This window comes from Aspergillus heteromorphus (assembly GCF_003184545.1).
Source record: "Aspergillus heteromorphus CBS 117.55 chromosome Unknown BO70scaffold_10, whole genome shotgun sequence".
In the NCBI taxonomy this organism is placed as follows: Eukaryota; Fungi; Ascomycota; class Eurotiomycetes; order Eurotiales; family Aspergillaceae; genus Aspergillus; species Aspergillus heteromorphus.
The window spans coordinates 62,513-74,451 of record NW_020290415.1 but is presented as its reverse complement, the minus strand read 5'-3'; the positions used below and the strand labels follow the sequence as shown (position 1 = coordinate 74,451).

Genomic DNA, 11,939 nt, shown 5'->3' with positions numbered 1-11,939 from the left:
TAACTGGTGGACCGCATGTATGCATTGATTGCAGGTCGGAAATCAACCAGGTAGTCCACTCCCACAGCCGCGCGCAGGACTGCAGAATGGCCAAAGGAGAAGGAGCCGCTGAACAGGGTAATTCTCCGCCGTTAAACATACAGCACCGATGGTGGTCGGTCCCCTGGAGCTCCCATGGCCTGGGACCCGGGACCGCCCGTGGGCGGACAACTGTGACCTCACGCGCAAAGACAAATATGTCGTATATACATTCGTCTATCTGAAGCTATGTAGGAGGAAGAATGACAATGACCGGTCGCTAATCGGGCAAATGCTAGGGGTATGGCAGGAGTGTATGTATGTATGTATGTATGTATACAGGGCATCGGAGAGGGATTTGGAAAGAGAGTCGTGGGAGGGTCGTCATCATGAGATTCGCATCACTTTTTTGAGCCCGTGCAGCGACACGGGCTTGACCAGGTACTCATCCACCCCGGCCGCCAGCGCCTGTTGCTGCCGCTCCGCGGACCCCAAGCCGGTCACGGCGATGATGCGCGAGGGGATGAGCCCGTTCTTCTTCTCGTACCGCCGGATCTGGTCGGTCGCGGTGATGCCGTCCATGACGGGCATCGAGATGTCTAGACGTCGCGGCGGTCAGTGGTGGGGGGAACGGGCGTCGTGGTGGGCGGGGAGGCCGGCTTACCCATAAGAATGATATCGTGCCGCCGGGTGGCGGCCTGATAGGCGTTGAGGGCGATCAAGCCGTTGGACGCGGTGTCGTAGCTGCACCCGATCTTGCGAACAAAGGTGGCGAGGATCTTCAGGTTGATGTCATTGTCGTCCACGAGGAGCACGTGGATGTCCTTGGGGGCTTTGCACGGCGGGTAGCACGCGGGCAGCGGAGAGGCCAGGTCCGTGGGCGAGGCCAGGCCCGCCATGGACGAGGTCTGGCTGGTGGGCGAAGCCAAGGGGGTCGCAGTGAAGTAGGTCGGAGAGGTGGGCTGCGAGGGCTGCGAGGGCTGCAACGGCAGGGGTGAGGGCCGCGTCGGGGGGAGTGCAGCGGACCCTCGCGGGACAGGGTCTGCACGCGTTCGAGGGCCTCTTGGAACTTCTGGGGACCGAATCTGGGGGGGACAGCAGGGTTAGCGGGGGTTGCCGGACGCCAGGACCGGGGCACTTACGGCTGCGACACCCGGACGACGTTGGGGGGCGTCGGTTCATGCGCGTGGGACGCGCGGTTGCGATCCAGCACCAGGAAGAACTGGAATCCGCCCGCGACGGCGGGCAATTGTCCGCGGAGGGTGCCCAGGTCGTCCTCCTCGATGACGGCCACCTGTCCCTGGGCCTTGTCCAGCGTCTCCGCCAGGGCCAAGGTCCAGCCGGGCTGCTGCGCCAGCACCGAGGTCAGCGAGCTGCGGATGGCCAGTTTGCGCTTCGCCTCGGCCGGCAGGATGCCCGTGGGGGTCTCCCGGGGGGTCGGATACCCGTCGAAGCCGATGAGGCAGGCGGCCAGCGGGGGCGAGGGGGCGGGAATCTCTTCCGTCGACCGACGGGACGGGTGGCGTGGGAGATCGGGGGGCGCGTGGACGGGGATGTAGATGTCGACCTGGGTGCCCACGCCCACCTCACTGCGCACGTCGATGTGGCCGTCCAGCGAGGAGACCAGCTGGCGCACGATGCTGAACCCCAGCCCGAGGCCCTCCGACAGGCCATCCTCCTGGGTGAAGGGGGAGAAGAGGCGGTGCTTGAGGAAGTCCGGGGCGATGCCGGAGCCCGTGTCGGTGACGGACAGGTGGGCCAGGACGGAGTGCGGGTTGGACTCGCGGCGGGCCTTGGACAGCGAGACCTCGATGAAGCCGGTCTTGGTCCACTTGAGGGAGTTGCCCAGCAGGTTCATGACGATGCGCCGCCAGGCGCCCGCCACGGACTGCACCTTCCAGGCGTGCCGCTCCTGGACGCGCACGACGACGGTCAGCGCCTCGTCGGCGGGCGCCGCGGGGGACGGCTGGGCGGGACGCCCGGCCAGCGGCGCGACGACGCGAGCCAGGCGCTGGCCGGTATACTGCACGTCGGTGACCTCCTCGATGAGATCGTCCAGGTCGAAGACGGTCAGCAGGTTGGTGACGCTGGGTTTGGCGGGGTCGGGGCTGGTGTCCTCGGTGGTGGTCAGGTTGTTGATCTTGGCGAAGTCCAGGAGATGGTTCAGGGTGTCCAGCAGGGTCAGACCACAGCTCTTGACCATGTTCATCCAGTGGGCCTGGCTCGACTGCAGCGGGGTGGTCTGCAGCAACTCGGCACTGGCCAGGATGCCGTGCAGCGGGGACCGCAGCTCGTGGCTGACGGAGGAGATGAAGTCGGACTTGGACTTCTGGGTGCTGGCCCACTCGATGCGGGCGACCTCGGAGATGATGGAGTCCCCGAACACCTTGAAGTAGTGGAGTTCCTCCATCTCGAGGGCGCGATCCCGGGCGTGCGTCCAGACCAGCGTGCCGGCCAGCCAGCGCGAGCGATTCCAATCCCACAGGGGGTAAAAGAGCACGCCTTCGGCGCCCGGGAGGTGCTGGCGGAGTTGGGAGCAGATGTCGCGCAGGACGGAATTGCCCGTCTCGACCTCCACCTCGGGGGGCACCGCGGTGCTGGCCTGCGATCGGTTCTCGTCGTCCTCGTCGTCCTGATCGTCGTCGACCCAATCCTGCAGGTTGAGGAACTGCCCCTGCGGGAAGGCGGCGATCATCCGGTCCAGGAGGGCCTCGGTGACGGGCGGCCCGGGGCCGGGCTGGGGGGGCTGCCCCAGCACCTCGCAGGGCTTCTCGGAGACGTTGGACAGGGAGCCCACGCCGGGGAGGTCGATGGGACTGGGGTAGGGATCGGCGAGGAACTCGGGATTGGCGGTGGTGGGCAGCGGTTCCCACGATCCGGCTTGTCCGGGCCGCACACTGCTTGGTTGGTTTGTTAGGCGGGGGCACCCTCCAGGGAGGGGGTGAACGGGGACAATGGGGCACTCACACGCCGGCATTACAGCGGGAGGCGTCCAGGAAGAGGACGCCCTCCAGGTCCAGGGAGTCGCGCAGGGTGTCACTGGCGCGGGTGAAGATGCGGGCGAGGGTCTCGGCGCGCGCCTCGCTCTCCATGACGGCAATGGCGGGGAACTCGGTGTGATCGGAGACGACGACACTGGAGTCGTGGGTCTCGGAGCCATCGCCCGGCGGGGGGGCCTCGCCCAGGGGGGGACCGGGGCGAGGCGGAGGCCGGGGCGTTGACGGAGGTGGAGGTGACGGTGCGCTCGGAGCAGGTGACGGCGGAGAACAGCGAGGTCAGGTCGCCGGTCAGCTCGGAGGCGGCGGAGGGCGAGGGCACCAGGGGCATGGCCAGGGGCAGGAGGGCGTCGCGGGGGCCCGGCTCGTCGCGGCGGACCAGGGTGTCGAGCACGGGCTGGGTGGCGGCGCTGGTGGGCACGGGGGCGGACACCTCGAGGGGGTCGAAGGCCGTGTGGTCCTTGACGAAGCTGGTCAGGCCCTTGACCAGGCTCTCGGCGCGGCGGTGCGAGTGCGCGATGCGGACGTGCTCGAGATGCTGGGCGACGGCATCGGCGACCTCGCGCAGGGCGGCGACGTCGTCATCCCCGAAGCGGGCGCGGGGCCGGTCGTCGATGACGCAGAAGGAGCCCAGGACATGGCCGGCGGGGCTGTAGAGGGGCACCTCGGCGTAGAAGCGGAAATGGGGCCAGCCGGTCACGTAGGGGCGGTCCTTGAAGAAGTCCTCGGTGGTGAAGTCGCGGACGATGAAGCGGGAGGCATTGGCGGTGACGTTGGGGGAGTCGACGACCTTGGAGGGGTCCTGGCCGGTGAACAGGGAGATGGAGTGGGGGCAGACGCCCCAGACGAGGTCGAGAGTGCAGACGCCCAGGTAGATGCCGTCGTCGGGGGCATGGCGGTCCTTGTCGCGCAGGGAGACGGACTTGGTGGCCTCGGCGATGATGTACTGGCGGGCGCCGTCGATGAGGGAGATGAAGGCGCGATTGCAGCCGAAGCGGAAGACGGCCAGCTGGGCCAGGGCCGTGAGGGTGATGTCGGAGGACAGGCGCACGTCGACGCCGGGGGGAGGAGTGGTTGTCTCTGCATCTCCGTCGGCCTGTGCATCATCTGCCTGTGCGTCTGCGGCGTGGAGGGCGTCCGTGGCCGCTTCCAATCGGATGGCGGGGCGATCGACGGTGCAATAGTACCTGCAGAGGGAGCCATTCGGGTCAGCCTGGTTTGGTCTTGTTGTTGGTGTGGTGGTGCCTCTCACCTGGACAGATCTCGGATGCGTTCCCGTTCAGCCTCAGGGTGCTGAAAGGAAGCCGCCATTTATTCGGAAGCGATCCAGGGCATATCGTCGAAGGGGCGGGGGGGAGGGAGGGGCGAGGCAGCGAACACGAGACGAGTTAGATAGCAGGGAGGGGAGGGAGCGCGTGATGGAGAGAAGAGAAGGGGAGGAGGTGAGATGGAAGGAAGCGAGTGGATGGGGAGGGTATATGTTGGAGGGTTGGAGGGTTGGAAGATAGATGGAATGGGAATGTGGGGGGGGAGGAGGAGGAGGAGAAAAGACGGAGAAGGCGAGAGCGAGCGAGAGAACGAGAGAAAGAAAGCGGCGGCGCCAACGCGGCAACGCATGCCGACCAATCGCCCGCCCCAGCCGGCCGCAGCCTGTCGATTTCCTTGATTGGCCCTCGGGCCACCGCCCACCGGGCCTAGGCCCCCCGCCGCCCTGGGCCCGCCCAGGCGCTAGGCCGCATCGGGGATGGCCGCCGTTGCGGCAGAACGTACTTCCCGGACGACGGCCTGACGCTGCAGGCAGCCACGGCGACCGCCGCCCACTCGGAGCCGACGGGCTCGTTCCTGCCTGACACGCCCCGATTGCTCAGGCTGCTTCTCAGGCTGCTCTCTGGTATCTAGATGTCCGCCGATGCATCCCCTAATGAATGTCCACAGCGGACACGGTAGTACGAGTAGTATAGTAGTTAGTTAGTTAGTACTTTCTCTACTTACACAGCAGCAGTCAATGTCCGTTGTCGACTTTTTTTTCTTTTCACACCCCATCCTCGTCATCGCCCGGGCCAGTTCCCGCCCTCGCAGTGACGACCCTCGTCGATCGATCGATCCGCCGACGGACGCTCGCTCGCTCGCTCCAGGCCTTCCAGGCCTCCCAGGCCCTCCCTCCCTCGTGCCCGCCCGGCCCACCTCGCTGTTCTTCACTTCTTCACTTCTTCCTTCCTCTCTGCTCTTCGTCAACCCCACAACCACACCCCGAGTCAGGGACCTCCCCTTGGCTGACGTCGTGACTCTCGAGCTTGCTGGTCTCTTGGTCTCTTGTCTCTGCGGGCGGTGGCCCTCGCCAGTCAGAGTTAAGAGTTGGACTGATCCAGAGTCTCGAGTCTCCCGTGGGACAGCAGGACAAATATCCAAGGGCCCGGGAGGGGACCAAGGGAACCATCCCCTTCCGGAAGGCAACCGGACGCCGTGGCGACCCATCCGACCCCTGATCTGGCCATGCAGCTTCCCTACCTCCCTTCCCTGAGGTGGATGATTGGATCTGGGGTGGGGAAGATAATCCGAGCGTGGAGAAAGCTCCCGGGAATGAAGCAATGTTTTTTTTACTGATGTGCCGGATCAAGATCGCCCCAAAAAACAGGCACCTAACAATCATGTACAACAACGACGGATGTCCCTGGAGACTGTCTGTATGATCACTCAGAGTCGAAATCCGGCAGCCTATCTACACCGTCGGGAGGAATGGCGCGATCCATCGTGTTGGATTTCTAATCAGCCCTGCTTCTTGATCCAGGGGGGGGGGGCTTATAAATCGAATCCGTCGTAGGTAACTACTTTACTAGTTATATGAAGGCAGAGAGGGCAGGGAGGGCAGGGCAGGGCAGGGCAGACACAACCACCATGAGTGCTTCTCCCACCACTCGCGATATTCATCGTCTACTGACTACTAGTACGCACACCACCATGGCCACTCCCACCCCTTCCACCCCTTCCACCCCCGTCCGCACCGCCCTGATCGGCCTGTCGGCGTCCGCCATCACGGCGTGGGCCAGCCAGGCCCATCTGCCCGCCCTGCGCAGCCATCCGGACGTCTTCGCCCTCGCCGCCCTGTGCAACAGCAGTGAGGCCGCCGCCGACGCCGCCATCCGCGCCTTCGAGCTGGATCCCACCACCGTCCGGGCCCACGGTCAGCCCGACGCCCTTGCGGCCGACCCGGCCGTCGACCTGGTCATCTGCTGCACGCGCGTCGACCGGCACTTCGAGACGGTGCTGCCCAGCGTGCAGGCCGGCAAGTCGGTGTACCTGGAGTGGCCCATCGCCAGCTCGCTGGCGCACGTCGAGGCGCTGCAGGCGGCGGCGCGGGCCAGCGGCGCCCCCGTGGCCGTGGGGCTGCAGGGGCGCTTTGGGCCCCTCGTGCGGACGCTGCAGGGGGCGCTGCAGTCGGGGCGCATCGGCCGGGTGCTGAGCACCGAGGTGCGTGCCTTTGGCGGCACGCGCGATCGCGAGGTTCTGCCCGTGGGCTTGAAGTACTTTGCTGACCGCGAGGTTGGCGGGAACCCCATCACCATCGGGTTCGGGCATCGTGTGTTTCCCCCCCCCTTCCAAAATGTCTTGTCTGGTATCGATCGATCGTCACTGACTCTCTCCCTCCCCTCCCAGTCATCGACCAGGTGCAGTTCGTGGTGGGCGATCTCGTCCCCGGCACCGACCACATCCATCTGCAAGTCCAGCGCCCCGACGTGCGGCTGCGAGATGCCCAGTCGGGGGAGTTTGTGGGCCACACGCGCTCCAACGTGCCCGATCTCGTCAGTCTCCACGGTAAGCCAGGAGAGACCGACCCCCCCCCCCCCCCCCCCCCCTTCGCGCCCGCACTGACCCTGACCTCCAGGATCCCTGCCGGAAACCGCCCAGGTCGCCGCCGGCGCGAGCCTGGTGGCCTACTTTGCGCGGGGCCAACCCTATCCGGGGGACCCGGCCCTGACCTGGACCCTGACGGGGGAGTCCGGCACCCTGCGCCTGACCTCGCCGACCGGCATCTTCATGCAGGCGGACACGGGCCCGGAACGGCCCATCCTGACCGTGCTCGATCACGCGACGGGCGCGGTGGAGGAGATCCCCTGGGCCTGGTCGGAGACGCAGCTGGCGGTGCCCGTGATGGCCCGGGCCGTGCAGGGCTGCCTGGTGAGCTTCGCCACGGGGCGGACGGAGGGCTATGTGTCGCTGGACGACGCCGCGGGTCGGGCCCGGCAGATCGCCCGGTGGTTGGATGCGTTGGCGCAGGCGTAAAGCTGGTTCCCCCCCCCCCCCCCCCCCCCCGCGCGGTGTTGGGGCTCCTGGTCTATCATACGATGTAGGAATGTAGGAACATGCAATTGCCTGCTCTATTCTACCGTCACGCGTGTTTTCGATATCCCGATATCTGCAACTTCATATCTCCCCCGGGCTATGGGAGAGATATAGTGCCTCGATTGACGTAGTCTTTCAACCAACCAGCCCGGCTAGCTCAATCGGCAGAGCGTGAGACTCTTAATCTCAAGGTTGCGGGTTCAACCCCCGCGTTGGGCTTCTCTTTTTTGTCATTTCTTCCTGGCTGTCCCCTTTTTTTTGGTCCAGGCTGGGTTGTGGGGGGGGGGGGACCGAATCACAAAAAAAAAAAAAACTGCAACCCGGGTGGGTCCGTGGGAATCCGCCCGAACTGGCCGCCCCGCCAAACCGTTCATCGTGTACGGAGCACTGGAAAGCCGTAATCCATGATATGATGCTGGCATGACGGTGCAGGGGGCGGAATACATACTCCAAGATTGATCCATATGCCCTAGACAGTCCAATGGATTATATATCCTATAAAGCCTGCGCTGGATCCCAGTTGGGCCATGTACTTCCGCTTCCGCAGATCAAACCCCGCTCTCCACTATATATATATGAACGATGTCGACTCCCAGCTACTACAGTCTGGACATGTCCGGCCCGGGTCTCCTGCCTCAGGCTGCCACGCTCGGACTTTCTGACAGACCAAAAAGACCACTCGGCTAAAAACGTGTCCAGACACCTAAGTAGGCGTGATACTGAATGATCCTCTTTTTGACACTTTCCTTGTCCGGGCGGCCTTCCAGACGTGCATCCACAGCGCGCGATCCGTCCTGGCCGCCCTCCACGGCCACCTCCCTGACCTGGACGGTGTTGGCCCCCGACCGTCTTGTTTCATTTGGGCCCGGAGGAAGACATGTCCGGCGCCACTCTACTTGTCTACGCTGCAAAGGAGAAACATATTCATCACGGACATATATATATATATATATATATATTTTCACCGGAAGATATCTACACGGGCATCCTCTTCAATGTCACTGTCGATCTACTGCATCACGAACTGGGTGGCGTGGTCCTTGTGCAACACACTCGAATCCAGGACCTCGCCCGTCTCGGACCGGATGAAGTCGACCTGCAGGTCGGTCGCGTTGAGGAAGCGCAGGCTGGCGAAGCTGTAGTCGTCCGCGTAGGCGAACGCCGTGTAGGACGGCTCGGTGCCCACGGAGCTCAGGCCCTCGATGTTGCCGGCGCCCCGGCGACGATGTACATGGGCGCCGCCGGGTTGTCCAGCCCGTTGGGGTCGGCGGTGCCGTTGACCACCGGCTGGAAGCGCTGCGCGTTGTGGACGTGGCCGAAGACGCCCAGGTCCACGCCGTACGTGTAGAACAGCGCCTCAAAGGCCTCCTGGCAGGGGCTGCAGAGGTTGTCGTCGCCGCCCGTGCTGTACCAGGGGCGGTGGCCCGCCACGACCAGCCAGGGGGTGACGGTGCGGTCGACGCTCGCCAGGTCGGCCGCCAGGAAGTCCAGCTGCTGCTGGCGCCGTCCGAACGGGCCCGTGTCCAGGTCGGCGGACCCGTCGGGGCCGTCGGGGGCCTCGGCGAAGTCGGTCTCGGTGTCGATCATGGTGACGTGCACCAGGCCGTACTCGAAGGAGTACCAGAAGGGGGGCACGGCCAGCCCGCGGGCCGTCTGGGCGCGGGCCCGCGCGGTGGTGTTGGCGGAGGCCGAGGGGAAGGCCGTGGGGACGGTGCCCTCGAAGCGGTGCAGGAAGTCGGTGAAGTTGCGCTGGCCCTCGGGGCACAGGCCGGCCGTGTAGGGGATCTCGGTGCAGTCGGCCTCGTGGTTGCCCGGGCCGGCCATGTACAGCTTGTTGCCGGCGATGGGGGCCAGCTGGTCGTAGAAGCGCTCCAGGATGGACTGGTAGGCGTCGCTGCCGTCCAGCCAGTTGTCGATGTCCAGGTACCAGTCGTCGGCGTAGGCGAAGTCGCCCGGGTGGAGGACCAGCTCGTACTCGTCGAGGGTGTCGGCCAGGCGCCCGATGGTGGTGTGGTTCAGGTCGGGCTCGATCCAGGGGATGTCCGACTTCTTGGCCTTGCGCGACGACGAGAGCGTGTAGCCGTCGGTGCCGTAGACGCCCAGGTCGATGACGACGTCCATGGTGAAGGGGGTCGGGTCCCCGGGGACGCGCGGGCTGAAGAACTGCCCGACGCTGGAGTTGCCCGACACGATCCGGTAGTAGTACGTCGTGGCCGGGGCCAGGTCGGACAGCACCACGACGTTGGAGTAGGTGCGCGACGTGTCGTAGGTCGTCGACTTGGTGGAGCAGGCCTCCCCGTCCAGGTCGGTGCGCGAGGTGCCATACTGCACGCAGCTCTGGTTCAGCTTCTCGTAGGTGTTCCAGCCCACGGACACGGCTGCACCAGAAGAAGGGTCATTAGCGGGGGCAAATGAGACCGATGGCACAGGGCAGATCTCACCGTTGGGCCCGTAGATGGCCAGACGCTGCTGGTAGGGGGTGGTCAGGTCCTGGGGGATGGTGGGATAGTCGATGGCCAGGGCCCCGGCGGCCAGGACGGGCAGCACCTTGCTGAATGCCACGAACTTGGACATGCTGCTGCGGATCTTGCTGCTGCTGAGAGGGGCATCCTGAAACTGAACGGCCGGTCGGAGAATATATAACTGGCAGATGTCCCGTCACGCCGTCACGCCGTCACGCCGTCACGCCTGTCTTCCTCCCCGGGGGAGGGGAAGCGGACCAAAAAAGGAGGGCATTGCCGGCACGTGGGATGGGGAGGCCTCGGAGACCCTCCCGCATAGGGTTGCCAGGGCCGGGCAACGTGCCCGGCCCGCATCCCCTGCTTGGAACGGCCAGGAGCAATACGCATGTCGTGATTCTCCGTGATTCTCCACCCGGAACGCACGTGGGATCGACGCAGGCTGGCACAGGTTGATTGTTGATGGCTTGCTGGTTCAACCGAGGTCCAGCCCCCCGAGCCAACGTCCCTGACGAGCCTGCCGATCTCCCGGCCTCCGTCGGGCGCCTTCTCTTCCCCTTCCGCCACCGCAGGGCATGGGCATGGGCCCATCCATCTGCCGGGGAGGGGGATACTGCTGGCAGGCGATGACAGGTGACATTTCTCATAGGCATTTTTTATAATTTTTTGAAGTACCGGATGCGAGCTATCTACTATTCTCATCGTCTCATTATTCGAAAAAAGACCACATCAGTTGCGGTTGCTCATGTAGTTGTACCCCCGGTCCACCATCGCCTTGGCCTGGCGCGTGTGCGCGTCCAGCTCCTCCACGGGGAGGCCCAGCCGGGCGTTGTCCAGCCCGCGGCGGCTCTCGTGGTCGCCATCGCCGTTGGGGAAGAAGACCCGCGAGTACATCGCCTGCACGAAGCCCGACCGGTCGCCCTGCCTCAGCCGCTCCATCCCCTGCCGGTACCGCTCGGTGGCCGGCGCCTGCGCGAGGGTCCAGTCGGCCGCCCGGTCGCCCGCGACCCGGAGCCAACTGTCGAACATGTCGCGCTGGCTGAGCCGGAAGCTGGCGATGTACACGGCCTGGTTGTGCCAGCGGCGCAGGGCGAGGCGCGGGTCCTGCGCATTGTCTGGCAGCACCGGGAGACTCAGCAGGGTCGCCACGGCCCGCCCGCACTGGGCCTGGGTGCTGATGCTGATCCGGGTGCGCCCGTCGTCGTTCAGGGTCAACTGCCGGTGGGGGAAGTCGAACCCAAAGGCGCCCGGCCCCAGCACCAGGCTGTGCTCGTACCAGAAGCCGCAGACGAGGGCGACCCAGGCGCAGACCCCCGTGGCCTCGATCTCCGCGAAGATGGCGCGCGAGCGGTCCCACTGGAGGCCGCTCCGCGCCAGCGGGTCGTGCAGCACGTCGCAGCCCCAGACGTTGGGCATGATGTACCGGATCCCCGCCTGCGCGGCCGCCTGCACCAGCTGGGACTGGGTGTCCGGGGGCGCCGTCACGGCCAGGGTGATGATCAGGCAGTCCTGGCCCTGCAGGGCGGCCACCAGGCTGGCGGGCGAGTCGTAGTCGACGGCGACGGTCTCGACCCCCGCGGGGACGGCGCTGGAGCTGCCCACTCGCGTCAACGCGGTCACGGTGTGTCGACCGGTGTCGAGTAGGGCCTGGGTGATGGGGGTGCCCACGGAGCCCCCGGCCTGTTCCGGGGTCAGTCTCCCTGGCGAAGTGCAACACTGGGGGGGGGGGATAGACGTACCCCCACGATGGCCACGCGTCGGATCTCGTTGACGAAGCCCGCGGGCTGGTCTTCGGCGTAGATGGCAGACATGGTGTTGATTCGATCGGGGAAGGGGTTGGATCCGACTGGAATCATGGACAGCTACTACTAGTATTGACCTGGGATGCCTTTATACAGCAAGCCGGCTCGGCGATAGCTCGCTAAGTCCGTCGCCTGCACTGCAGGATGGTGGGAGGTTTTGACTGACAGACGAATTGCCCGGGATCGACGGGCCATCAGAAAGGGCTGCGGGCATATTGTCTCGGGGTCCAAAGGGTGTGCCGAGGTGAGATTATCTCCGGGGTAGGAGAAGAGAGAGAGACGTCGGGAGGGGTGCGGCGTTAAGCCCTAATTCCGGGCTGTAG

At 65.3% G+C, this 11,939-nt stretch overlaps 4 protein-coding genes and 1 non-coding gene across 5 annotated transcripts; 2 read left to right on the top strand and 3 right to left on the bottom strand.

Moving 5' to 3' along the window:
- Positions 1–405: 405 nt before the first annotated feature.
- BO70DRAFT_428654 (hybrid sensor histidine kinase/response regulator) lies at positions 406–4,331 on the bottom strand (the record flags this gene model as incomplete). The annotated part of the gene is made up of 7 exons (XM_025547999.1): positions 4,267–4,331; positions 3,212–4,201; positions 2,986–3,153; positions 1,161–2,915; positions 1,067–1,103; positions 683–998; positions 406–617 (listed from the first exon to the last, which is right to left on the bottom strand). The coding sequence occupies exons 1-7, from the start codon at positions 4,323–4,325 to the stop codon at positions 406–408; spliced, it is 3,537 nt and encodes a 1,178-aa protein (XP_025399778.1). The 5' UTR covers positions 4,326–4,331.
- Positions 4,332–5,972: 1,641 nt separating this feature from the next.
- On the top strand, positions 5,973–7,295 carry BO70DRAFT_290504 (Gfo/Idh/MocA family protein; the record flags this gene model as incomplete). The annotated part of the gene is made up of 3 exons (XM_025539351.1): positions 5,973–6,591; positions 6,669–6,827; positions 6,898–7,295. The coding sequence occupies 3 exons, from the start codon at positions 5,973–5,975 to the stop codon at positions 7,293–7,295; spliced, it is 1,176 nt and encodes a 391-aa protein (XP_025399777.1).
- Positions 7,296–7,501: 206 nt separating this feature from the next.
- Positions 7,502–7,574, top strand: BO70DRAFT_t158. Its single transcript has one exon. It is a non-coding gene; the product is annotated as a tRNA-Lys (tRNA).
- A 790-nt stretch (positions 7,575–8,364) lies between these two features.
- Positions 8,365–10,075, bottom strand: BO70DRAFT_403421 (purple acid phosphatase family protein; the record flags this gene model as incomplete). Its single annotated transcript, XM_025547039.1, has 3 exons — positions 9,797–10,075; positions 8,587–9,733; positions 8,365–8,545 (listed from the first exon to the last, which is right to left on the bottom strand). The coding sequence occupies exons 1-3, from the start codon at positions 9,927–9,929 to the stop codon at positions 8,365–8,367; spliced, it is 1,461 nt and encodes a 486-aa protein (XP_025399776.1). The 5' UTR covers positions 9,930–10,075.
- Positions 10,076–10,543: 468 nt separating this feature from the next.
- On the bottom strand, positions 10,544–11,625 carry BO70DRAFT_370616 (aromatic alcohol reductase; the record flags this gene model as incomplete). The annotated part of the gene is made up of 2 exons (XM_025544752.1): positions 10,544–11,494; positions 11,554–11,625. 2 exons carry the CDS (start codon positions 11,623–11,625, stop codon positions 10,544–10,546), a joined length of 1,023 nt encoding a protein of 340 aa, XP_025399775.1.
- Positions 11,626–11,939: the final 314 nt, after the last annotated feature.